At 36.8% G+C, this 26,414-nt stretch overlaps 5 protein-coding genes, 1 long non-coding RNA gene and 1 pseudogene across 7 annotated transcripts; 5 read left to right on the top strand and 2 right to left on the bottom strand.

The window, feature by feature from the left end:
- Positions 1 to 589: 589 nt before the first annotated feature.
- On the bottom strand, positions 590 to 6,919 carry LOC111204252. Its single transcript, XR_002656642.2, has 3 exons — positions 6,778 to 6,919; positions 6,476 to 6,635; positions 590 to 1,621 (listed from the first exon to the last, which is right to left on the bottom strand). It is a non-coding gene; the product is annotated as an uncharacterized LOC111204252 (long non-coding RNA).
- Positions 799 to 6,649, top strand: LOC106426352 (transcription factor TGA10). Of its 2 annotated transcripts, none has more exons than XM_013867072.3 (11): positions 799 to 987; positions 1,089 to 1,204; positions 1,541 to 1,632; positions 1,819 to 1,935; positions 2,058 to 2,123; positions 2,223 to 2,282; positions 2,382 to 2,459; positions 2,560 to 2,626; positions 2,731 to 3,005; positions 4,338 to 4,592; positions 6,478 to 6,649. In XM_013867072.3, exons 1-11 carry the CDS (start codon positions 914 to 916, stop codon positions 6,628 to 6,630), a joined length of 1,353 nt encoding a protein of 450 aa, XP_013722526.1. In that variant the 5' UTR covers positions 799 to 913; the 3' UTR covers positions 6,631 to 6,649. The 2 variants fall into 2 exon arrangements, with proteins under 2 accessions (XP_013722526.1, XP_013722527.1); XM_013867073.3 differs by having other exon boundaries at positions 2,734 to 3,005.
- Positions 6,920 to 7,800: 881 nt separating the features above from the next.
- On the bottom strand, positions 7,801 to 11,127 carry LOC106426383 (FT-interacting protein 1). Its single transcript, XM_013867101.3, has 2 exons — positions 10,901 to 11,127; positions 7,801 to 10,411 (listed from the first exon to the last, which is right to left on the bottom strand). The coding sequence occupies exon 2, from the start codon at positions 10,396 to 10,398 to the stop codon at positions 8,017 to 8,019; it is 2,382 nt and encodes a 793-aa protein (XP_013722555.1). The 5' UTR covers positions 10,399 to 10,411; positions 10,901 to 11,127; the 3' UTR covers positions 7,801 to 8,016.
- Positions 11,128 to 11,555: 428 nt separating this feature from the next.
- Positions 11,556 to 13,197, top strand: LOC125584046 (polygalacturonase inhibitor 2-like). Its single transcript, XM_048751835.1, has 2 exons — positions 11,556 to 12,272; positions 12,627 to 13,197. Exons 1-2 carry the CDS (start codon positions 11,645 to 11,647, stop codon positions 13,124 to 13,126), a joined length of 1,128 nt encoding a protein of 375 aa, XP_048607792.1. The 5' UTR covers positions 11,556 to 11,644; the 3' UTR covers positions 13,127 to 13,197.
- Positions 13,198 to 14,132: 935 nt separating this feature from the next.
- On the top strand, positions 14,133 to 15,072 carry LOC106426336 (nucleolin 2-like). Its single transcript, XM_048751711.1, has 5 exons — positions 14,133 to 14,152; positions 14,236 to 14,373; positions 14,458 to 14,586; positions 14,682 to 14,801; positions 14,898 to 15,072. Exons 1-5 carry the CDS (start codon positions 14,133 to 14,135, stop codon positions 15,070 to 15,072), a joined length of 582 nt encoding a protein of 193 aa, XP_048607668.1.
- Positions 15,073 to 16,156: 1,084 nt separating this feature from the next.
- Positions 16,157 to 17,345, top strand: LOC106426297 (polygalacturonase inhibitor 2-like). Its single transcript, NM_001316135.1, has 2 exons — positions 16,157 to 16,694; positions 16,781 to 17,345. The coding sequence occupies exons 1-2, from the start codon at positions 16,163 to 16,165 to the stop codon at positions 17,275 to 17,277; spliced, it is 1,029 nt and encodes a 342-aa protein (NP_001303064.1). The 5' UTR covers positions 16,157 to 16,162; the 3' UTR covers positions 17,278 to 17,345.
- A 4,498-nt stretch (positions 17,346 to 21,843) lies between these two features.
- Positions 21,844 to 23,561, top strand: LOC106426335 (annotated as a pseudogene).
- The last annotated feature ends 2,853 nt before the right edge of the window (positions 23,562 to 26,414 follow it).

Here is a 26,414-nt window from a genome sequence, read left to right on the forward strand (position 1 = left end):
TATATCCAATGATCGAAAAGGATTCACTTTTAAAACATTGTTACTTTGGTTGGTTAGATCTCTTTATCAAACCAATAATTTTATAGTAAAACCAAACTTAGACCATATATAGTAATAGTATCCATCAAAGAAACTTCAATGGAACAGTTGGTGTATAATATCAAACAAAAAAAAAAATTAATCAGTTTTCAGATTTCAGTGGTTTATCAAATTCCAAACCCGTTAGCTGATCATTAATTATTAGTTGTATTATTTTTCAAATGATATGATATATGATGGAATTGAAAACTATATTAGTATTCTTCAAAGAAATACAGATCTAATATTTGAAGAATATAGTTGAACAATATGAGTATAAAATAATAATTTAGAAATCAAACAAAAACTATTTATACAAGTTTGTTAGCAGCAATTTTTCTAGAGGGAGAAAGAGATAAGACATGTTCTTGACCGCTTTATCAGAATATTTTTCTTGGGTTTACACAGGAAAAAAACAAAGTCGTCTTCTAATATTTTAAGGTAGACGAAACTTTACAAACTATAATAATAAGAAAATAAATATCATTTTGCTTCTTCTCTACAAACTCCATTTTCTCCAATATCCTCAAGTCTTGAACCCTCTCCACTTCAATATAGCCGACCTCCTCTCTCTCTCTCTCTCTTTCTGAAAATACCAAAAGTAGCTTTAAATGCTCCGTTACATAATCTCTATCTCTTTTCAAGAATATAGAGAAAGAAAAATAATAGTTATATAGAAGAACAGCTATAAGAACATATCACCTAGAAGCCACCGTCATCATAAGCTTGCTGCCTCAGGTGAAGACCAACATAAGAGATCTATCATCATCTTTCTGCTGTTACTATCACACTCGTTCAAACAGCATCCACAGACTTCAACCATCACCATCATCAAATGCAAGGTCATCACCAGAATCATCACCAACAGTTATCATCAGCCTCGGCCATGTCTTCCAATGGAAACTTCATGTAATTGAAGTGTCTTTTAGACCTAAAGTCATAAACCTTTTTGAATTGATGATCCCAAGTTAATTAAGAGCTTTGCTTTTTGTGTGTGTGAATATGTTCAGGAACAAAGATGGATATGATCTTGGAGAGATAGACCCATCACTCTTCCTCTATCTTGATGGAGAAGGACATCATGATCCTTCATCAACTGCTCCTTTACCTCATCATCACACAACCCGTATGCTCTTTCTCTCTCTCTCCCATTTCCTTTTTGGGAGGAGGGGTTTGGTTTTTGTTTTAGCAGATTAGGAAGATTCCCTTGTTGAGAGAGAGAGAGTCACAGCAAAAACATGTCAAACAGATTTCAATCTTTCTTCTGCCATCAGTACTCTACTTTCAGCTTTGACCAAATCCTCTCTTTTCAGACCATATCTCTATATACTTCAAACTCTTCTTTAAACCCTTTTTCTCTCTCCATTTCCTTCTTATTAGAACTAGTCCATTCACATATTTATATACATAACATGACCATTTTCACATATATCACATGACTTATCTATGCATCTTATGGCAGAGAATTTGGCGATGAGACCTCCAACATCGACGCTTAACATCTTTCCATCTCAACCGATGCACATAGAGCCACCTCGTTCTTCTACACCCAATGTAATAAATATTACTATATATTTCTGTATATGCCAATTTTAGTTGGTTTTTGTTTCTACTTTAATATAATGTCAGCGCAACTACTAGCTATATCCTATAATATCAAGTCAGACCAATTATTATACGTTTCTCATTTTTCTAATGAGTACTGATTTTGATTCTTTTGTTTATAATGTGTTTGGTAAGACCGATAATACAAGATTGGTTGCACCTAGTAGTTCAACTCGACCATCTTCTGAGCCGTCCATGGACTTGACCAATCATTCTCAGTTTCAACTTCCTCAGCCTTCTAAATCAATTAAGGTCTCTATCCTTTTTATTTTTATAAAGCTATAGTTGCCTTGTTGATATATAAATGGAATTTAATCTTAGACTTGTTCAAGTCATTTTATAAGTTAACGAGTCATTTTGAAATGTTATGGCAGAAAGAAGGGAACCGCAAGGGTCCTGCCTCATCGGACTATGACATACCAAAATCATCAGACCCTAAGGTGAGTGTTGTCATATATGAACAAGATCAAAACATTTTTTCACATTTTTGTTTTTGATAGTTTTTTCTCGTCATGTTTATTAATTTAAAATTTCAACAGACATTGAGAAGACTAGCACAGAACAGAGAAGCAGCAAGGAAAAGCAGATTACGAAAAAAAGTCAGCATATATACACTCCATGAGAATACGTTATGCAAATAATTTGTTTATATAAAGAATGATATTACTAACGTTATGTATGTTGGTAAATTATGACAGGCTTATGTTCAGCAACTGGAGTCATGTAGGATCAAGCTAAGCCAACTAGAACAAGAGATTCAACGGGCCAGATCCCAAGTAAACAGTCTTACATGTCTTTAAATAGTATATGTCTAATTATTTATTTTCATTCAAAAAAGTCTATAATTTACTATTTTGATTTCTGATGGTTAATTAGGGCGTATTCTTCGGAGGAGATCAACAGCAAGGTGGACTACCCACTGGTCCCGGCAACACCAGCTCTGGTACGTAACAGTTTCATGCATGTATCTGATGTATATGACTGAATTAAAAACCATAGATTTCGAGAACAGAAAAATGAGAATAATTGAGTACATGCAACGTGAAGCAGAAGCAGCGGTGTTTGATATGGAATATACGAGGTGGCAAGAGGAGCAGCAGAGGCTGTTAACCGAACTAAGGATGGCTACACAAGAGCACTTGGTCGATAACGAGCTTAGGATGTTTGTAGACAATTGTTTAGCTCACTATGACCATTTGATTAACCTCAAGGCCATGGTCGCTAAGACCGATGTGTTCCACCTTATCTCTGGCGCTTGGAAATCTCCAGCCGAACGTTGCTTCTTGTGGATGGGAGGTTTCCGCCCATCTGAGATCATTAAGGTAAATCTCGTCTTTGCTTGCACAAAATCAATTATATTTTATATATGTCCGTATGTTTTCTTATATATTTTGTTATTTCCTTCTACTTGTGTGGTACAGCCTCACACTACCTAGGATAATCATATAAATTTAGCTATCGTTTAGTAGGATGTGTCTAAATTAGTCATGATGATATCGTAAACTAATCAATGTGGATCATTAGATAATCCTAAATTTTTTATTTTTACTGAAAGACTGGCTAAATTAAATCATATCTTAGGGTATCTTCATCCTTACTCCATTTTTTAATCTAAAATGGAGTAAAAGTGAATATGGAGTAAGAAATGTTTCAACTCAACTTCATATCTCATTGCATAATGAAATTTACTCCATAAATGGAATAATCTTTTTTTTGTTTGTTCATCACTCCACTATGCAGTGAAAATAGAGCACGATTGGAGCAATTTTACTCAATTTTTATTTTTACTCTATTTTAGAGGAAAAAATAGAATTTTACATTGCAGATGCTCTCATACACTAGATTAATCCACGTACCAGAATTCAATCATTGAACATAATCAAATTATGTGGATACTTGTTGTAGAAATATATTATTCTGACAAAAATAGTGACATTTATTATTTTTAAAGACATGTAGAAAGGATTTAGTACTTACAACTTTATACAATTAATATACAATTTTGATTTCCCCGGTTTATTTTTTAAAAGTTTTGGTCTTTGTTCTCTTAGAAGACGGTAAGTTATAGTAATAATAGATAAGGCATAAAAGACACAAGAGTATAGTGATTTTGTAGGACGAGGTATATATAACATTGCATGGGGTCGACAGTAGATGTTTAAAGCCAACCTATATGTTTATACAGTCAGTATACATGTCCTTATATTAAGAAAAATAGTAGAGGGTTACAAAAAAAAATATTTATAAAAAAATAAAAAGAAGAAAATAATGCGTGCAGTTGTGTGATTGCGAAGTATTTCTAGAAAAGGTTAGGTTTTGGCATAATGTAAAAGAAAGTGCCTGTCTGTTTTTTCAATATATGGACTACATAACAGAGAGATATAAACAAAAAGCACCATGAAATTTAACAGAGACAACAATTACAAATAAAAAAAAAGCAATGCTTTAATCTTTATGCCCTTTTTAGTGAAAACAGAGTACAAATAAGAGATTTTGGGTGTAGGTAGTAACTTGTGCATGTACACTAAACAATTAATGCATTCAACGTTTTTATGCATGCATCTATTACGACCGTACGTTCTCATATTATTCTCCTAACCTTGTAAATATATATTATATTTATGTGTGGATTAATTAACGTAAAACGCTTGCAGGTGATTGTGAATCAGATAGAACAATTGACAGAGCAACAGATAGTTGGGATTTGTGGGCTGCAACAGTCCACACAAGAGGCAGAAGAGGCACTCTCACAAGGTCTTGAGGCATTGAATCAGTCGCTTTCCGATAGTATTGTATCCGACTCTCTTTCGCCTGCCTCTGCACAATTTCCTCCTCATCTATCCAATTTTATGTCACACATGTCCTTAGCTCTCAACAAACTCTCTGCTCTAGAGGGCTTCGTTCTTCAGGTACCCTCTAATCCATTTCTTTTATTTAAAACTGAAGTTTACACGAAACTATACCAATCTTTATATATCAAATATATATAGAGATGATATTCAAGTGGACCCTGAGGGGCGAGGGCTGTGGTCCTAATCAGACTAGGATTACATATTTCGATTCTTGAACTATTCCTTATTAAACACACTATCATATATTCATATATATTTGGTTGTTATAACACGCTATCTACAATTATATGGATATTTGTATGTTTGTGTACAACTCATATATATTATATATGCGTACCGTCGTCGGTCTTATTGGTTAGAGAGGATATTCGTAATTGTAGTGGTTGATTTTTGTTTGGAAGAATATTACTATTGGAGAACATTTAAACTAATTTGCAAACTTATTAACTATATATATATATATATATATATCTTTATGAGTGTATATGAGAAATGAAAAGTATTTGGCACCTTGATTCCGACATTATGTAGGTAGGTGTCTAACCAACACATGTCTTGTATCAACTTGGTCGGTTGCTTTACTTAGCAAATTAAGTTTATTTAATTAAATATTAATTCCCTTAATTGTTTACTAGTTTAGAACAGGCAAGTTTATGAAAACAAATTATAGATATGCTTGTATAAGCTATAAAAGTGACAGCCCATATACATATATAATGTTCTATATGCAACTGGACAATTAGTATAATACTGTATAACATCTATGCATATACAAATTGGCATCTTTCATTCAATAATTTCTTATTATTTTTTATGTGTTCGTTCGTGTTTAGCTACACGCTTAAAAAAATTTCATCTCCAAATATTTAAAAAGAAAAAAAGAAAAAGGTCCAATTCCTAAAGAGGTTGTAAATATGGAGTTAGATTACTGAAATAGGATAAGAGCATCTTTAATCCTAAGAACCCTCTTTGGGTTCTTAATTTTTTTTTGTCTGATTTAAAAAAAAAAAATTAAAAACTACCCAATCGTTAGTCGTCACGTGTTAATGGGATCTGCAAACACTGCAAGAACCAAGCTCTTAGAAAAAGAGTTTAGAAACCAACTCTTAAGTTTTTCGTGGATCCCATTTCTTAAGAACCTTACTAAGAGGCGGAGATAATCATGCTCTAAATGATAGAAACTTCTATAAAGGGACGTGACAACTGCCACCATGAATGTATGTATTTTTAATATATTTTTTTTAGCACTTAAGACTGTATGTATTTGTATATTCACATATATAGTCCAAAAGCATATACATATATCACATCAAATGGAAACATGGATTGCTTGGAGCCCATATCGTTCCATGATGTCATGGACGTAACCGTCCCCGGTATCTCATCCTCCTAAAACACTCGTTTTCGAAAGTTTCCTTTACATTACATTACTGGTATGGTATGCATTTCTAGTTATATCATAGGGTAATTATCTAGTTAACAATCAAAAAAGTAGTATTATGAAACATGGCGTGGGGCCGAGATATGGAATTCACGGTTCCACCTTGACAATTCAGTGTCGTGTTTTATGTTTTCGGTTAAAAATTCAATGTCGTGTTTTTATCAGTGTAGCACAAGCTTTGATTTTTGTTCGATCAACACGTTGAATAATTGGCATTCATTAGTCGCCATTCAACCATATAATGTTAGGTCATGGAGACTAATCATTTAATTGATGATTCAATTTCTTCAAAATACAAAATTTTAATTAACTACTCCATTAATATCGTAATTTTCCAAGTTATGAGATTATAGTCATGGTCCATATTCAATACATTGCCCTTAATTAGTCTTAGTCAATAACATGAAGGCAATTTTTTCCATATTATTTTATCTTGCTGTTACTATTGCTCCATTTTCTATTTCTTTGTATAGTTTTGACTAATACATTAAAAACTCACAGGCGGATAATCTGAGGCACCAAACGATCCATAGGTTGAACCAATTGTTGACGACCCGTCAAGAAGCACGTTGTATTCTAGCCGTTGCTGAGTATTTCCACCGTCTTCAGGCTCTAAGTTCTCTCTGGCTAGCCCGTCCACGCCAAGATGGATGATACCACTGATGAGGAGAAAAAACAAGAGAATAGGTTAATTAGTTAGCCAGCTTGACCTCTTTTATAATATTTTCTACAAAACTTAATATATCAGTCCATATAAATATGCTTTTCTGATGCAGATGATGATAGAAAAGTATTTCATACCTTTAATTCTTCTTTGAGCATGTGAAAGTTAAGACTTGATCTTCGATTCCAAACACAAGAACATAGACAGTGACTCATTTTTATAAAAAAAATATGAAAAACAAGTGAAAGGTAAGAGGAGAAGTCTGGCAACAACTTTGCGATTGCATGCAAGAATGAGGACAGAGAGACAGAAAGAGAGAGGAATAGTTAGGTCAAAATTAAGCATCGGCGAGTTAGGAAGGTGACAAATGGTGAGTCTTGTAGGAAACAATCAGGGACTTGGGATCAGTACCGTTTTGCTTTGGGTTCAACGCCTCTTTCTCATTCATCTTTACTTTTCATGCTTTGCTGTCAGCTGTTTTTGTCTAAAAAAAACTTTAAACGATGGTCAAACAACGAAACAAGAATTTATTTTACTCCACAAAAACTAGATTGATTCTATTTACACCAACAATCGAATATTATAAACTTTCAAACAAAATTAACTGTTGGACTATTTACACCGTGCATTGTCCTGGTGTGGGCCACTGAGACGAAAGGTGTGTAGTGTTGTGTTGTGTCCCTGACCGCTTCTTCTTTTTTTTTTTATTAAAAAGTTTTGCATTGACGCTCGAAGTAAAGAAACAAGAGACTTGGTTTTATACTAAACTCATAGCAAAACGGTGCTGATCAACAAGCTATAACTAGGCCTATTTAATTTTGGGTTTAGGGCAAGTTTATTGGGGGTGATTAGGGAGTTTCTTAGGGGAGGGGGTCCCACGAAAACACAAAAGTCGGTAACAAAAAACCCAGGTTAAGGACCGACTATTGTTGGAGTTTTGTACTGTTTACGGCCTCCACTGACACGTGGTGGTCCACGATTGGTGCACTTTTTTTTTTAATCAAAAAAAAAAAATTAAGAAACTCATTAAGAGTTTTATGGGATAAACATGGTCTTAAGCCCAATAAATTTGGGGTCAAAGTCCTACTAAATTTGGTTTTAGACTGGTTTTAGACCAAGCTTAACAACACATTGAAGGATAATACCAAAAATATAATAAGTTTTCACATCAAATCTTTTTGATAAAAGGAGCCAAAAGTCTGAATACAAGTATTGAATACAATGCGAGAAATCCAAAATGCCATAGTAATAAACTAAGCAGTAAATAATAAAGGTCCCGATAATAAATAGAGTACACACACTCACAAGAACAACAACAACAAAAAACACAAGTTCCGAACAGAGAAGACCTCGAGTCATACAAAAGTTGGCACTATTTAAAGCATCATATCTGCTTTAGAAGGCAACTTCCTAAAGAAATTACTTGGTGCAGAAGGCATCTTACTCCTAAACTTAGGATGTCTCATCCAATACATCCCAGCCGCAAGAGCCACGATCTTAAAAGGCGTCACATACAACACCATCGCAGCAACAAGACACGTAATCACAAACAAGCAAGTCGCACGAGGATCTCTCCAACTCAACAACGCTTGAAACCTCTCCCCTTGCGTTGCAATATCTCCAACAACCATCTGGATCCGACCCGCAACGCTTCTCAACCTATCATACCTCATCTTCACAACATCTTGTCCCTTTGACGTCGGAAAAGTATCAAACTCCTCGTCTAGCTCATCTGCGGTAGCAGCTTCAGCCCAAGAGATCTTTGTGTCCATGTGAGGAGGGTGACGCGGCCTGAACCTGAAACTCCAGAGACCTATCAAGAACATGTAGAGGAAAGCTGTTGGGAGTATCAGCTCTGGATAACAAATCAGTATAAAGAAGAGAACATGGAACAGTATAGTCGTCAGAGGATTCTTCCAGTAGCAGACGTCTCCAAGCCATTTGCTCATAGCAATCAAGCTTGAGAACACAGAGACTATCCTGAAGAAGTTAGCTTTGCTTCTCCTCATGCTCCACATGTGTGAATCAACATCAAGCATGTACTCTACTATCTCTTTCCTCAGAGGAGGCTCTGCTCTTGCTAACCGCGCCGCGACAATGCTCATTGCTTGGTATCTAAGACTGTCTAGCTGGTTCACAGTGAAGGGGTGGAGATAATGCATCTTCGGAAGGAGAGGATGGCCATAAAGATACATCATATGAGCCATAGAAAGACAAGTGAACCTCACAGCTAACTGAACCTCTCCCATCTTCTTTAACCCTTTTGTTTGCAGCACAAGTAAAGGGTAAGAGTGAGTGTAGATTCTGTCAGCCTCTAGGTTTGATAATCTGATCCTTACTTTCCCTATTCTTGCATCAACTTTAGCTCCATTGTTGGACTTCTCACTCCCACCAAGATGACAGTTATCAAACACTCCCAGTGTAATGACAGTACAAGGATCATATACTTCCCACATGTACTGCTCATTCCACTTAGGGCTAAAGCTGTCGATGATGGTTCTTGTCCTGACCCATTTTTGTCCGTACTTAGCAACACAGTAAGGATCTGTCGTCGCTTTACCGTCTTTAGTCTTCATCGGTGAAAGCCCTTGAGCACTCAAGATACCTACTTCAAGGATACCTATAGGTTTCTTCCATAGCTGCCTTGCCGTGGGTTTCACGTCACTGATGTAAAGTGTTGATTCGTCCATTACATGGTACCCTCCTTCGAGACAAACTCGTAGGTGAATGCGGCTAGAAAACTTGAGCTCGTGTCTCTTGTCTCCTTCCAAAGCACCAAACCCAAATTTCTCAAGATTGTACCATTTGGAGTGAACAGCTCTGTGGTCTAACCTTTTCTCAAACGCATTCAACGGTGAGATCAGCCTCCCCATGACTTCATCTTTAGCTGATGAAACCTTGTTCTCCACCGTCAAGAAGAACTGTTCTTCAAACGGCTCAGCAGCTACAAAGACAAGATCTTCATTCCACATAGGGTTCGTTGTCTTGTTAGGACATAACTTTGTCTTCAGAATCTGGTTCCCAACTTGAACCTTAACAAAAGCTTGAGGCGGCTGGCTCCTATCACTAGGCTCAACATCTTGTGCCTCAATCACATTAACCCGGAGATACCACAGTTTTGGAGATACATAAACCTTAGCCCTAACGCTTTGCACACCTTCTCCTTGAACAGAGGAAGCATCTGAATGCCAAGCATCAGGAAACGCTTCATCAGCTTGCGTCCCAAGCCAAACCGCCACCATAACCTCTCCTCTCTTCTTGGCTTCTCCGCGGCGAGCTTCTAGTCTATACCATTGAGGCGCAAGTGGACTATCAGGAGGAACTCTTGTAGGAATCTCATGCATATCAAACACAACTTTCCCTATGTAATCATCTCTTGTAACCATCTCCTTGTCGCGCACAAACACTTCAACGGTAGAGGACTGGATCTTGTCTTTCGAGAAGGCGAAAACTTGGTTCCACTCAGGGTTTGTTCTTTTCTCGAAGTGCTTTGTCTTTCCTTTGTAGTTTCCTATCTTGACTTCCACGTAAGGGTCGCAGTTGCTTGTGACAGGGTTTGGAGGAAGGTCTTTGGCTTTGACCACACGGACGTAGAGATAAAACATTTGTTCGACGAGGTCGTATGTGCTTGCTACTCGCTCGCTGCTTATCCATCCACTTCCTCCACGTTGTCCTCCGTGTGGCCATTTCTCTCCTAGGTCAGGTTTCATGTCTTTGAGCTTGTAATCTTCTTGGCTCTTAGCTCCATCTTTTGCCATGGTTTTAGGTTACCTAATTTACAGAATTTTGCATAAATAAGCACAATATCATAATAACAAAGTTGCAGAAAAATGATTAGTTGGAGCTTAAGAAACTAATGTATCTTCTCAGAACTGATTCAAAACCCTAAGTAATTAGTATTTAGTAATTATCTTTTAATCTGAAACAACAAAACTGATAAGATTCTGGACGCAAAGTTAGTTCTGTTTCCACGAACTCATTCAAATGTTTGCAGGAAAAATACAGAATATATTTAATCATGTATACTGAATAATTAGTCCAAAAACATAGTTTTAAAATCTGAAAAATATCTTTAATTTTTTTAAAACAAAATCAATGAGAAGATAATCTATAGTGTAAGATTGAACAAAGAAACAGAGCTAATTTTATACGACCAACAGTATTTGAAGAACAGAAAATAATATAAAAGATTTATGAACCACATCCAAAATGTATGTATGTAAAAAATTATGTAAAGAAGATTAGTATAAGAAGTAGCACCTTAAGAAAGATGTTGAAGAAGTTGCAAGAAAACTCTCTGTTTGACTGTACCATAAGAAACGGAACCAAGAATTCAAGATTGTTGCGTAATCAAAATTTGGTTTGATAAAAAAGAATAACAAATCAACAAAGAGAGGGAGTAAATAAGGAACAAAAAGAAACAATTTTATTTAAAAAAGAGGAATCGAATGAAAAAAGCAAATTCGATAAAGATTAATCTTTTTCTCTCTGTTTTTCAGCTTCTTCTTTTATAGGGAAGCTGATTCCTTCTTTTTTCGTTTTATTAAATGGGGAACCTGATTCTTGGTTAGACTTTGATCTTTATATACATTCAGAAAACTTTGCAGCACTGAGAAAGAAACATGCATATTATCACAAAAGGAAGAGAAAGGTGGGTGTGGAATAAGTTCTTATATTGGTTCTTTATCAAAAAAAAGTTATCAATTGGTTAGGTTCTACTTCTTCTGACAATTATTTGGTGTGTAAACTAGTACAAAATTGGAAGACCTATAATTCAACATCTCGGGGATTGATAACTCTCATTTGGGCTTTACTTCTGAAGGCCCACTAACTTTCTCAAATAAAACCACATGAGTTCATGGGAATTGAATTATTGAAAGACAAACAAACAGAAATGCTTTATTTGTTAGTTTAGACGTGAGCATTATTCAAAATCAGCACGGCAATTTGGTTACCACGTGGTATGGTCAGCAAAAATAACTAATAAAGTATTACATCGTCGCCATGCATTACCCTACTACTACCATGCTCACATTCATAGCATTAGCCTATAAATCATCAGAGTTTTCATTAGAACGCAAACACACCATGGATAAGATAACGACTACATTTCTCTTTTCCTTGTTGGCTCTCCTCCTCACTACCACTTTGTCAAAAGATCTCTGTCACAAAGATGACGAAAACACCCTCCTCAAGATCAAGAAGTCCCTTAACAACCCTTACACCATCATCTCCTGGGACCCCAAAGACGACTGCTGCACCTGGGTCTCGGTTGAGTGCGGCGACGCAACTGTTGATCACCGAGTCATCTCCCTAGACATATCAAACGACGACGTCTCCGCTCAGATCCCTCCTGAAGTCGGCGACTTACCGTATCTACAAACCCTCATATTCCGCAAACTCCCTAACCTCACCGGTGAAATCCAACCTACTATCGCCAAGCTCAAGTATCTTCGTTTTCTTTGGCTCAGCTGGACCCACCTGACCGGTCCGGTTCCTGAATTTTTGAGTCAGCTCAAAGATCTAGAGTACATTAACCTTTCCTTCAATGACCTCTCAGGTTCCATACCCGGTTCTCTCTCTTTGTTACCTAAACTCGGGATTCTTGAACTAAGCAGGAATAAGCTTACAGGTGATCACTCACTCTCTTTGTCTATATTGGTAGGGCCGGTTCTGAGCTTAGATAAAACATTCGCCTTGGTCTTTAAAAAATTTAAGTGATATTATACATAGATTGCATGGCCCCATATTTTTTTTTAAAATTTGTTAAGATTAATTAAAAAAATTTGTACGGTCTCATATCTTGGCTATTAGTCATTATTAATCTAACCTATAATTTACACTAATTGTTAGGTTCAATACATATATTGCATGGCCTCATATTATTTAAAAAAAAATTGTTAAGATTAATTTTAAAATGTTTATTGTCGCATATTTTGTCTATTAGTCATTATTAATCTAACCTATACTTTAAAATTCTTGTTAGGTTCAATACCAGAGTCATTTGGAGCGTTTAAAGGAGTGGTACCTCCTGAGCTTTTTCTATCGCACAACCAGCTATCCGGTTCGATACCAAAATCACTAGGCAACCTCGATTTTCACCGGATCGATTTCTCCCGTAACAAGCTTGAAGGTGATGCTTCGATGATGTTTGGAGCCAAAAAGACGTCATGGTCCGTTGATTTATCAAGAAACAAGCTCCAGTTTGATATTTCCAAGGTTAAAGTGGCTACAACAGTTCATAACTTAGACTTGAATCACAATAGGATCACAGGGGGTATCCCGGTTCAATGGACCGAGCTTACTCTTCAGTCTTTCAATGTAAGCTATAACCGACTTTGTGGACGAATACCCCAGGGAGGGGACCTTCAGATATTTGATGCTTATGCATATTTACACAACAAGTGCTTGTGTGGTGCACCTCTTCAGAGTTGCAACGTGGAGATTCAAGCAACCGATCTTTATCTAAATTTACCATCAGAATAAATCATGTATAAGGACATCTGTATGTTATATTCGGAATGATTAATAAAAATGAATAAATTTTATTTGATGAATTTGCTGCACAGTTTCAAAATCTATTAGATCCATCGGCTAGCAACCACTATGGTTGGCCATTTGATTGAAACAATTACGGATTTGAAACTCTGATACCCAGCATAGAGCCATGAGATAACATATGATGTAACAAATTGATCAATCTACCCCGACTCAATAGCAAATAGATATATGACCATATCTTATACACAAACCACAAGCTGAGGAAATATAAACCAATATGCAAACTAATGAGGATTAAGCAACCAACCATTTCCACCAGTAAAACTTTACTGATCCACTGAAAATACATTCGTTTCTGAAAGTATAAGGCTAACTTAAGAATGTAATCTTGGAAAACATATAATATATTAGTATAATTTTATTATTATTTAGTAAATTATATTAAGAAAATCAGTTTCCTTTCCAACTAGATTTATATTCATTTAAGAGATATGTTTCTGAAAGTATAAGGATTATTTAAGAACTAGATATGAGTATGTGCATTGCAACAGGTTTTCTTTTGATGTTTTAATTTAATAAAAAATATAAAATAATAAAGTATTTTATTATAGTTGTAGGATTGATTTTGAATATAAGCTTTTAAAATTCTCTTTTGTCAGAATTTTAAAATAAAAAAAAAATTGTTAGGACTAAAAAAAGAAAAAAATATTTTACAAACTCTTATTAAGGGTTTTAGAAAACATATAAGTTATTTTCACATAATGGCATATTTTTATTTACACATTTAAAATATTGGTTGTTTTGTGTGTGCGTTTGAGATACGTTGATCTTGTCCTCCTATCATATCATTTTAGTTACGTTGATGTTGATTGCTCTGTTTGAGATTTGATAGCTTTGTTTCTGTGTGTTTTATATTTGTGTAACTAAGATGCTTTGTTGTTGTTCTTGTCCACACAGCACGGAGAATTTAGTCCATCACATGAAGGCATGGATGGATACCTGTGCGAGCAGGTAGATTGATTTCTGACTTTTGTTATTTTTGTTTCGGACAATTATTTTTGTGCTAATGGGGTTTGCAATTGATTCTCTTGCAGGACTAAGATCAGGGTTGAGGGATTCAACACTTCCTCTGATCGCCTTGTGCTCTTAAGGGCCTTGAAAGATCTCTTTGAAACGTGTGGAGAAGTGAAGAACATTGAGATCAGGGTAGATCCGGTGTCAAAACTCATCAGGTAGTTTTGTTTCTTTATTTATTTGTGTTTCTTTTGCAATAACATTTAACTGATGAATAAATTGATGATAGTACTCCACTGCAGGTCTTGCCTTGTTATCCTTCTAGGAGAAGGTGCCAAAGAGAAAGCTTTACTTCTCAACGGTAGCCAAGTTGGAGGAAGGAAGCTGACTCTCTCAGCAGTTGAGCTACATCAGGTCGAGCTGCCAAGTTCGTGGCAGACTTCCAAAAGAACAGGTAATTTCTATTCTTGACTTCTATTAATTTGATTCTTAGTGTTAATCTCATAAATATCTTTTTTTCTTGTAGGAGCGAAATCATATCCGTAACTGGATATGACCCTTCTCTTCCTCAAGAAGATCTCGAGAGTGTTTTGTGGAAGCACTTCGCTGCGTGTGGTGAAATCACGGAAATCACCTACCGAGTCAGGTTACAACCTTGTTCTGCAGAACAAGAAACTTCTCTCTATTACTCTTTGTGTAAAACACCTTTTTAATGCTCTCTTTGCTTGCTGTATATCTACAGCTCTGTCCTCGTCCACCTGTATGGGCTAGGCTCCCTACAACGAGCTGTCCAACTGAATGGAACCGACCTCGGAGGAGGTTTCACGCTGACCGTCGAAGCCATGCCCTATCCGAAGCGTGAAAAAGCCGAAGCCGAGTACGCAATCCCAGATGACATAACTAAAACACTTTATTAATTATGAATTTTGGGAAGAAGTTAATTAATCGAGTTTTCCTTTGTGGTATTAATTATGACATTTCTTCATGATGACTGTATTCACGAAATTGTATTCACCGCTATTGCCGTGTTGGTTATAAGTCTTTGTGATTTTAACTATTTTTTTGCTTTGGGACTATGGATGCTGGCATGATAATTATACAATCATCCTAATGGGACTGTGGATGCTGGCATTTTATTTGTTCTGTATCGATCAAATACAACCTACAGTCCGAAGACGCTTGCTGACATGATAATTACTTGATACAATCTTGCTTCTATCTATTACTCAATGCCCATTCAAAATAAATATGTGTTTTTCAAAACTAAAGGTTGATTGGGTTTGGGATACAGATAAGACTTAAAGACCATTGAATATTTGATCAAAAAAAAAAAAGACCATTGAATATAAATTTTATAGGTTGATTAGAGTATAAATTTTATTTTATTTTCTACCCAAGATATGGGAGAATATATCTACATGGGAATCTTTTCTTTATAATGTAAAACTATAGCAACGATTCTCGCATACATTTTTCCTTACGAGCATGAATTTGATTGATAGTCTAGAAAGACATAATCCAAGGAAGTAGTGAGTCGGCAAAGGAAGAGGTTAGTAAGTAGTGACCAGACTTTGTATGTGTTATTTACCATCAAAATAAATCATGTATAAATCTGCATATTCCATTTGGAATGATAGATAAATAAATGAATCATATTTCATTCGATAAAACATTTTCAAAAATGTATTTGATCGATACAGAACAAATACATTAACGGGAAAATGTTTCTGTCGAGTTGAACAAATTTGATTTATTATAGGGATGCAGAAAACATGGTTCATGGCAAAGAAAGTTTACTATTGAATACAATTTCAGTGTACAATTATGTTTAAAAAGGACCACCGGAACTTGTTTATCACGTGGTCTAACTAAAACCATACCCTACCATGTTTCCCACTCACTGCGTTACTCTCGTTATAATTACTATACTACGTTAGCCTATATATATCATCACAATTTTCAATTTAAACACAAACACAAACACAAACACAAACACAACAACACACTATGGGTAAGACAACGACACTGCTCTTGCTCTTGTTCGCTCTCCTCTTCACCACATCTTTATCCAAAGACCTCTGTCACAAAGATGACAAAAACACCCTCCTCAAGATCAAGAAAGCCATGAACAACCCTTACACCATCATCTCCTGGGACCCCAAGGACGACTGCTGCACCTGGGTCTCCGTTGAGTGCGGCAACGCAAACCGCGTCACCTCTCTAGACATTTCAGACGACGACGTCTCCGCTCAGATCCCTCCTGAAGTCGGTGACTTACCGTATCTACAATACCTCACACTCCGCAAACTCCCTAACCTCACCGGTGAAATCCCACCCACCATCGCCAAGCTCAAGTATCTCAAATCCCTCTGGCTCAGCTGGAACAGCCTGACCGGCCCGGTTCCTGAATTTCTGAGCCAGCTCAAGAACCTAGAGTACATAAACCTTTCTTTCAATAAACTCTCTGGCTCCATACCCGGTTCTCTCTCTTTGTTACCTAAACTAGATTTTCTTGAACTAAGCAGGAACAAGCTTACAGGTAATCACTCATTCTCTTTGTCTCTATTAGTCTTTTATTAACAAGCTGTAATTCTAAAAATCTCATATATCAAAATATACAATTAGGTCCCATACCAGAGTCATTTGGATCATTTAAAAGAGCAGCATATGGGATTTACCTATCGCACAACCAGCTGTCCGGTTCTATACCAAAATCACTAGGCAACGTTGACTTTAACACCATTGATCTTTCCCGGAACAAGCTTGAAGGTGATGCGTCGATGTTGTTTGGAGCCAAAAAGACGACATGGCACATCGACTTATCTAGAAACATGTTCCAGTTCGATATCTCCAAGGTTAAGGTCGCTAAGACAGTTAATTTCTTGGACTTGAATCACAACAGCCTCACAGGGAGTATCCCGGATCAATGGACCCAACTTGATCTTCAGACTTTCAACGTTAGCTATAACAGACTGTGTGGACGCATCCCCCAGGGAGGTGACCTTCAGAGATTTGATGTTTATGCATATTTACACAACAAGTGCCTATGTGATGCACCTCTTCCGAGTTGCAACGTGAAGATTCAAGCAACCGATCTTTATCTAAACTTACCATCAAAATAAATCATGTATAAGGACATCTGTATGACGTTCTATTCGGAATGATGAATAAAAATGAATCATTGATAAAATTTAGCACGTTTTTAGAATGTATATGATTGATCGTCTAGCAACGTTGAGTAGGACACCACATGAACAGATCGAAACCATTATTGGTGATTGTTTTTTTTAAGTGTTAAACAAATCGAGTGACATTGAATCTATCCCATTAACTGTTCATAAAAATGATAGAGCTAAACTTTTTGTTATGTGAATAAAGTGAATAAAGTTTTGATTGGTACAGAAATGTTAGAGCATTTTAGGTTTTTTTTTTGTTTTACTTTATCTCTTCCAAATCCTTTTTTTTTGTATAAAACGTACATTTCTTTTTAACAAAGTATGGCTAAATATGATATTTATGGACCGGAAAATAGAAGCCCAAATGATAAAGTGTTTCCATATATAAATACTAGCCTAGGTTTTTTTTGATGGTTTAGGGTTTCGAAGTTTTCAGTTTTCTTTAAGGTCACGGCACTTACCGCAGCAGAGCTGTTTCTTCACTGTTACACAAATCGAGTGATCAGAACCGGACCCAATAAATGTTCATAAAATGCTCTGTTTTTAAGAACGGAGAAGAAGCCAGACGAAGACTTATCGAGTTATCCTCTGTTTTTCACTTATAAACTAACTCAAAGGTTGGACCTCTAAACATTTCAGGGCTCGTTTTCAAATTGCTGACTCCAGTGCATAATTCTGTTTTGAGCTTTACTTTTGAAGGCTCGGTCCCTTTATGGACTCAAATGTCTCTTCCGGTTTAGCATTCCAATCAACTGAACCAGACCGGAGATTGATCCATGAGTTCACACGCACCGTCGGTAAGCAATCAAAATACTTTATTTTAAATTTAAAAGTGGGATATTTTAAAGATATCACCGGAACTTGTTTAACATGTGGCCTAGTCAGCAAAAGTAATAACTAAAACCGTACACTACCATTTAATTGCGTAAAACTTGCGTTAGCCTGTATATTTTCCTAAAGTAAGATTTTCTAAAACATGCACGTTTATTAAAAATTTAATAAATGTTTATAATTTAATTTATTTTTTATTTTATTATATATTTTCCAATAACTTTCCACCAATAAAATTTAATCAATTCAAATATTCTCAATTAATGTTCATCAAAACTATAAAAAAGTACCTTAACAATATAGAAAATCTATCTTTGTGGAACAAGAAAAAAATCTTAATTTCAGAAACGGAAGGAGTATTTATCATCATAAGAACATCATTATCCCTATGAGACACTTAGAGACTCTTAATCATTTTTTAATACTTGTTGAAAAAGTGAATTTAAGACATTTACCGGAAAAATTTGTCTGGTTCATTGCAAGTCTCTTATTCAAAGGTTATTAAAAAAAATAAACTCTTTCACAATCACAAGAAAACCAAACTCTGCAACACCACGCTACACATTGAGAGACTTTAAGCTAGTTGCATGGAGAAATCCTGTTTCAAGAATATCCTTAGAACTTCAGTAGAAGCATAAGAGACGAAAACAATTTTTAAGAGTAGCTTTTTTGGTCAGAGACGTACAAGAGGAGGGAAGATTTTCTCAGCTGCACGGCGTGGTACAGAGAACCCACCGTGAGTGCTTGTGTCACTCGCTGTAAGTGTCTTAGAGAAAAACTCAGTAGGTTGTCTGTTTAGCTTCAGAATCAGACCCATATCAGATGCTAGCAATGCTTCTCTATCGTACTGATACACATTTTTAGATGATCAAGGCAAAGAAATCAGCTTTGAAGTTCTTGATACCATAAAGCTAAAATGATGGAGAGTAAAGATTCAGACCTTATTCACAGGTTGAAGAGTCATTTGTGCATAGACTTCATCTGTCTCGGTATCAGCCTGATTCGTATTTTCACAAGTTATGATTAGTTCTTCTTCTCTCTGATTTTGATTCAAGAGTTGGGGACAGAAGAGACTTACATGTAGTGTGACACTGTGAAGCAAGCAGATGAGCTTAGAAGGAAGGTTTGGGTAATTTGGTAATAAAATCTGTTTGCTTCAGCATCGATGCTGCGACCTGAAAAGAGTCCATTGATCATGTTATTACTTTGGACTGATGATTGCAGTTATGAAAATCTTGAATTTCTTTTCATGTAAAGTATGAAACTTTATATAAAAATGCATTTATGTGGGACAAACACTGTTAAAATACACTGAAACGAACTAGATTTGTGTGGCTTTCTGCTGACTCCATGTTGTAATAGAATAATACAAACAAAGAAAATCCAGAAAGCTTGAGAAATATAAATAACAATTTCACTAAAAACATAAAAAAGTTGTTTTTTTTTTTGTTTTGTTGTTACAGGAAACAGAGTTCTTCAACAAAATCATCAAGTCAAATAGTCAATTAAGAGACACTATTGATGATGTAGAAACTGATGAGTGTGAATATGTTTATGACAAGAACATTGCATGCAAGATGTTCGATAGAATGCGTATGAGAAGGCAAAAGCTAAATCACAGGAAGAAGAGGAGTTTCTTGGATGTTTAAATTCTTGGTGATGAAATAATTAGAGTCTGGAACTTCAGTTGCAGGACAAAATAGCATCAAGATGAAGCACTGTATGTTCTAACAGGGTCTAAGACAGAGGACTTGGTACAAATAAGTGTAAAGCAGAAGCAAACACACACACACAGAGTTTGAAAAAGAGTACAATGCAAGAAGAAGAAGCAAAAGTACCAACAAGGCTGGATAGTAAAGTTCAAGAAGAGGTCATGGTGAAAACTGTTGATACCAAGGCAGCAACGCAAAACAAGCTCTGGTTTCCTGAGAAAACTGACGCTGAGAGTCATAATTCTGATGTAGAGCATGATGAGGCTGTGACTAGGAAGCAATCGTACTTCATTGGCATGAGGGGTTTGCGCAGTTGTGGAGAGAAGGTTGTCTCGCGTATCACAACTGCAATAGTTGCGTACGGGCTGTGTGGAGACAGTGTAGACATAGATCAGGTGGAAGAGAATATTTCTATGCCTTGGTTGTTCAATTTTAAACAGAGGTTATGTGTACAAGCGAGATTGGACAGCCTGTTCACGAATCTTCTTTTGTTCTCACTTGGGCAATGTGGCAAGGAGAGTCCGTTTTTTTCTGTGTGGCATTGCTGGAAAAACAAGATACTGCAGCAAGTTCCTCGCAGCATACACAGTTGGTGAAATGAGGCCAGACAAGTGAAATGAGGCCAGACAAGTGTTCCTCAACATTTGAACATGGGACACAGTGTCACTATGTATTCTGCAGCAACTTGAGTAGGCGAGTCTGATGCAAATAGAAGCATTCAAACGATCAGAATTGGTGATTCTGACTAACAATGATCAGATATTTCAAGAGAGGTTTAAGATGAAGAGCAGCACATTTCAGAGCCTAAGATTGAGCGGTTGCTCTCTGTTGTTGGTGTGACGTCTTTGTGTGCGTTTCTCCATTTCCGGAACGGGAGCAAAACATTCACTTGGAGGTGGAGCAAATCTGATTATCTGCTGATAGACTGGGGTTTTTCTACAGAAATGTATGAAATTAGTGGTGCAGCATCTCAAGAACCGCAAGATGTGTAAGAATTAGTGGTTCAAGTACAAGACCAGTACCATGAATAGAGATTTGGGTTCACATGGAATGCCTCATTCAGTGATTCAGACATGATTCATATTGTCGTTGTACAAATATGAGTCACACAAGTTCAAGCTGGACAGAGACAGAGGTTCATTGCTAGCCAATAACAGAGAGGTTGTTGCAAACAATGAGATACAGTGGGTATTTGAGCAGTTTCAACAAGGGCAGAATACTTTCAGAGATTACACACATGAGGAGGACAAGTTAGACTATACATGGTCTGTTATACGAAGAAGCAGAGTACAACTTATGAAGTTGGCCACTGGTGATGATTTCCTGCAGTAATCCTTTTCTATATGGCATAGATGGAGACGCAGGGTCAGCTGACGTTGTTGATTTCTCCATAGCTGACAGATTGCAGTAATTTTTCCCTTCACAACTTCATGCGGATAGAGCTGCGGCGCTTCAGAAGCTTGTCGGAGTATTGATAAGTACCAAGGTTGAGTTATGAGCTGGAGTATGAAGCAGTAGGAAGCTGATGACATGGCAGTGTGTGACGTTGACTGGCCGTTGAACAACGATTCAGTTGGATTGTTTGTTGACGTTGATTGTTTGTTGAACAATAATATGGTATATGGTCGTCCTCTATGATTCCAGGTTCTCCGTTTCACTCATCTTGTGTCATTTCATTGACAAAGAAAGAGCCTCTGAAGGTATCCCATCAATACTTTCATCAAGATGTGTGACTGGAAAGTATGATATTTTGACTTCGTTATTGTGCTATCATCATTTTGTTTCTAGGTTCTCGTTATTTTAATTTTAACTAAAGATGGAGCAGTATCATTATCAGCAAACCATCTCCAAAAGCTATGGCTTTCACACGAGTTAACTAGTCCACTTGGCCATGTGTTTAAGCCACACCAGGTTGGTTCATTCCCCGATTCTGCTTTGTAAATGGTCGTTGCTCTGTTCACTTTCTTGACTTGCATACTTCCATGCAGGCATTTCTTCTTGTCCAAATCCCCACTCTCCTCCACGTTTCTTCTTTGTAACCCTCTTTGCCATTGACGACTCTTCCTTGTTCAATACGCCATCTCTTCCTCCTCTGTTTCTGAAACAGCTTCTTCAGTATCACACGCTCCCTCTAAGGCTTCCTATGAAGGAACTCTCCTCGTGAAGCCTTCAAATCTCCACCGTCGATAAATAATCAAGAACCGCAGAGGTGAATCATGTCCTGATCTCACATCCGGACATGTTCCTTGGAGACTCATTGGTTAGTTCACGGACTTCTTGGACCATTCTCACCTCTGCAAACTCACAAGGATCATACTCAAACAAAACAATTCTAGAAGAATTAGAGGCAGCTGTCCCGGTTAAGATAGATTGCATTCGGATCGTTCAGCTGCTAAGTTCAAACGGGTTTGTGCCATTTGCAATCGGATTACACTCTGTTCTCAACAGGATCATCGCAGATCAACACAAGAACTTGACCTGAATAACCATTCTAGCTACACCGAGTCTGGTCTCACTGTCATCTGCCTCTCCGTTGCTATATGAAGTCACGAGACGTCACATTATTGCTTAACGGCTAACCAACAAAGATCTCGCTTCAATGCCTGATAAAGCCTTACTCAAGACACTGGATCCTTACCAAGATCTCATAATCACCAGAACAAGTGTAGTTAACTCATCGTCACAGCGTTTGATGATCTCTGGAGTTGACATTACGTCCCACTATAAATATAATACTTGCCTGGTCTAATCGGACACTGCGTCACTTTTTCAGCTCCGTCCCACTACTGATTCTCGTTTGAAGAAGCATGGTGGCTCTGATACTGTTTCGAGACAGACTTAACATTACGTAGACGGTCTTGTCCAGACTCCCAAAAGTAATCGACTTCTGAACCTGGTGAAGCCGGCAGACTCCTAAATCCAGTTAAATGTTTATATTATTGTACGATATTGAGAAAAAAACAAATCAAACAGAAAGTGTTAAATACATAACACTAAAGTAACATCATGCAACGACCCGAGTGAGCACCGCATATCTCCTATACGTAATGCAAGTTTATTAATTCTTCTTCTTTTTTTTCTTATCAATTTCTTTTCTATTGTATGTTATAAATCAACCTTTACAAAGTATACTTTTCTTTTTCCATTTTTTTTCTCCTTGAAAAGTTTATACAAGTTGAGATGTCACCACATTTCAGGTTCGATCCACCTTTCATGCGAAACTAAGTCACATTTTCTTGGTCATCCTACACGGATATGGACTACTGTTTTTCGGCCCATTTGAATACCCGGGAAAGGGTCTATCCATGGGTTGCACCTCCCACCCGGAAGTTAGGTTTGTGTCTTTAATAGATCCGGGTTTAATCCTTTATAGTTTACAAAAAAAAAAGTTTAAACAATTTGTAAAAAAGAAGAAGATTCCTAGTAAGAACTTTGCAACCAATCAGTTATCAAAGGTTATTTTATAATATTTCTTAAACGCCTTTCATTTTCAAAAATACATCTTCTCTCTAAAGCCATCATCTTAGTTTTGGTGTCTGCCTGGTTGTTGGTCGACGGTCAAAGTCTATTTTGTGCTTCCCCTAAAGCGATCTTAAGACTTTGGCCCTGTTCGTTTGCTCACCCAGGTGATCCATCTTGGTGAAGATGTAAATCGATGTTCGTTTTGTGCATTATAATGCTACATCCAGATGGATCACCCAGCTGAATTCTTAAAAACTCATCTCAAATTATCACCCAAATGAAGGTGAGTCTTGATGGTGCATCTGGATGCAGATGCATCTAGTTCAGTCCAAAATGATTAATGACAAAAATGACTTTTTAAAATCAAAATATTATTTTCAAACCGTAAATTCTATTTTCTTGCATATACATTTTTCCGATATAATAAAAAAAATACATTTTCTCGCAAAAACTGAAAAACACACATTCCCGCTAAAACCGCAAGATGCGTTTTTCAGCAAAAAAAAATGTAAAACGCACATTTCCATAAAAACACATTTTTCGGTCAAACCAGTAAAATCGCACTTTTCGACCAAAACAGAAAAAACGCATTTTCCCATCAAAACCGAAAAAACGCATTTTTCCGCCAAACCCCAAAAAACGCATTTTTCCACCAAAACCCAAAAAATGCATATTCCCGCCAAAACTCGAAAAAGCATTTTCCGGCCAAAACCGCAAAAAGCATTTTCTCACCAAAACCGGAAAAATGCAATTTTCCCGCCAAAACCAGAAAAACACAATTTTCCGCCAAAACCGGAAAACACAATTTCCCACCAAAACCGGAAAATGGAATTTTTTCGCCAAAACCGGAAAACACAATTTTCCCGCCAAAACCGGAAAACACAATTTTCCCGCCAAAACCGGAAAAATGCATTTTCCCGCCAAAACCAGAAAAACACAATTTTCCCGCCAAAACCGGAAAACCCAATTTTCCCGCCAAAACCGGAAAATGCATTTTCCCGCCAAAACCAGAAAAACACAATTTCCCGCCAAAACCGGAAAACACACAATTTTCCCGCCAAAACCGGAAAACACAATTTTCCCGCCAAAACCAAAAAAATAGAATTTTCCCGCCAAAGCCAAAAAAACAGAATTTTCCCGCCAAAGCCGGAAAACAGAATTTTCCCGCCAAAGCCGGAAAAACGCATTTTCCCGCCAAAATCAGAAAAACATAATTTTCCCGCCAAAACTGGAAACACACAATTTTCCCGCAAAAACCGGAAAATGGAATTTTCCCGCCAAAACCAGAAAAACGCATTTTCCCGCCAAAACGAGAAAAACACAATTTCCCGCCAAAACCGGAAAACACAATTTTCCCACCAAAATCGTGAAAAAGTTTTTCCCGCCAAAATCACGAAAAAAAATCTTTCCCGTCAAAATTGTGAAAAAATTTTCTCGCCAAAAACAATTTTCCCGCCAAAACCGCAAAAATACACTTTTCTCGTCCAAACCGCAAAAACGTATTTTTCCGCCAAACCCATAAAAACGTATTTTCCGCCGAAACCACGAAAATACACTTTTTCGCCAAAAACATATTTTTCCTCAAAAACCGCAAAAATATATTCCGCCAAAACGGTAAAAAATGTTATTTTTCCGCCGAAACGTAAAAAATTATATTTTAGTCATTTTATTAACAAGTCCACTTGGATGCAGATGGAAGTTAAAAAATGAAAAGCAAACGAACATAGTTGCATTCAGATGATTCATCTGGATGTATGGACGAAATGAAGAAACGAACAACACCTAGATGGAACATCTAGATAAGACATATAGATGGACCATCTGGATGCATATTTCAGATGTACAAACGAACAGGGCCTTCATCATCATGAGAGTGTTTCTAGGTCTCTTGCCTAATTGAACTCCACTTTTTTAATATTCATTTCCAGCAAAGTGTGTGAGAGTTCCTAGTATAAAGCTTTATTTTAATTATTAATAGTTTAATTTAAGTTATTTTGTAAAATTTTAGATATATATAACAAACGACTAAATATGATGGAGTTTGGATATTTCATGTACTTTTTAAATCCTAAATACTTGAACCCGATCCGGACTCGAAAATTAGAGTATTTTACAGGTATTTAACTAATGTTTACTTTTTAGGTTTAACTCCATTGTAATCTCCCTTTTTATTTTAATGATATTAACTTATTTTCTTAGTGGATGTCATTCTGGACTGGACTAGAAGCCCAATTGATATAAGAGTTTCGTTCGTATAAATACTTAGCCTAGGGTTTCGAAGCTATTCGTTTTCTTCGTGTTCACGGCGCTTAATTATCCCCAGCACAGCTGTTCCTTCGAGGTCACGGTGTTTCTTATATCTCATTTTTCTCTTCTTGTCTGAGTATTCCCGTCTTCTCCAATGAACATATTAATGATTTTTCCGATTTGATCTTAAAACCTCTGCTTAATATATATACCTTTAATCTAATAATCAAGTTAAGTGAAGAATCTGATTTTGTATTAATGTTAACAGAGCAAAAAAATGTCCAGGTCAAGGAAGAACGATTTGCAACAGGTGGAAAAGAATTCAAACCAATCTCCTGCAAAAATTGTTCTTCAAGAACCTCTCGGGATCACGCGCAAGGAGCTTGATATTGTTTACCTCACAGCGCAGATTGCGGCTAGTTGTGGGATGCATTTTGAGCAAGAGTTGATGAGGAGTGTGTCTATGAACCCTGAGTTTGAGCCTATGTTTCAGTTTATGAACCCAACTGATAGTAGGCGCAGTTTTTTCGATGAGGTTACTCTCGAGTATACGAGGAGGTTGTCTATGAACCTAAATTGCTGTCATATGAATGACAGCAACAGCTACGCAGGTTCGCCTTAATTTTGAGCAAGAGTTGATGAGGAGTGTGTCTATGAACCTAAATTGCTGTCATACATACATCTCGCTAAAACCCTAATACGCATAAAACACCAACGACGATAGGGAGATAAAGGCGAACCTGCGTAGCTGTTGGTGACACCAACGATGCCACGGGAGATACTGCCGAGAAGAACACCGACAACACGCTTTCCCGAGTCCTTAGCGATGCG

This window comes from Brassica napus, chromosome C3, assembly GCF_020379485.1.
Source record: "Brassica napus cultivar Da-Ae chromosome C3, Da-Ae, whole genome shotgun sequence".
NCBI classification, from domain to species: domain Eukaryota; kingdom Viridiplantae; phylum Streptophyta; class Magnoliopsida; order Brassicales; family Brassicaceae; genus Brassica; species Brassica napus.

Excerpts from the sequence above, each read along its gene's own strand:
- LOC106426297 (NM_001316135.1), top strand. The coding sequence starts at position 16,163 with ATGGGTAAGACAACGACACTGCTCTTGCTCTTGTTCGCTCTCCTCTTC. Across the intron at positions 16,695-16,780 it reads AAGCAGGAACAAGCTTACAG|GTCCCATACCAGAGTCATTT; the intron begins GTAATCACTCAT and ends ATATACAATTAG.
- LOC106426383 (XM_013867101.3), bottom strand. The coding sequence starts at position 10,398 with ATGGCAAAAGATGGAGCTAAGAGCCAAGAAGATTACAAGCTCAAAGAC.
- LOC106426352 (XM_013867072.3), top strand. The coding sequence starts at position 914 with ATGCAAGGTCATCACCAGAATCATCACCAACAGTTATCATCAGCCTCG. Across the intron at positions 1,205-1,540 it reads ACCTCATCATCACACAACCC|AGAATTTGGCGATGAGACCT; the intron begins GTATGCTCTTTC and ends ATCTTATGGCAG. Across the intron at positions 4,593-6,477 it reads TAGAGGGCTTCGTTCTTCAG|GCGGATAATCTGAGGCACCA; the intron begins GTACCCTCTAAT and ends AAAAACTCACAG.
- LOC125584046 (XM_048751835.1), top strand. The coding sequence starts at position 11,645 with ATGCATTACCCTACTACTACCATGCTCACATTCATAGCATTAGCCTAT. Across the intron at positions 12,273-12,626 it reads AAGCAGGAATAAGCTTACAG|GTTCAATACCAGAGTCATTT; the intron begins GTGATCACTCAC and ends AATTCTTGTTAG.
- LOC106426336 (XM_048751711.1), top strand. The coding sequence starts at position 14,133 with ATGGATACCTGTGCGAGCAG. Across the intron at positions 14,153-14,235 it reads ATGGATACCTGTGCGAGCAG|GACTAAGATCAGGGTTGAGG; the intron begins GTAGATTGATTT and ends ATTCTCTTGCAG. Across the intron at positions 14,802-14,897 it reads GAAATCACCTACCGAGTCAG|CTCTGTCCTCGTCCACCTGT; the intron begins GTTACAACCTTG and ends GTATATCTACAG.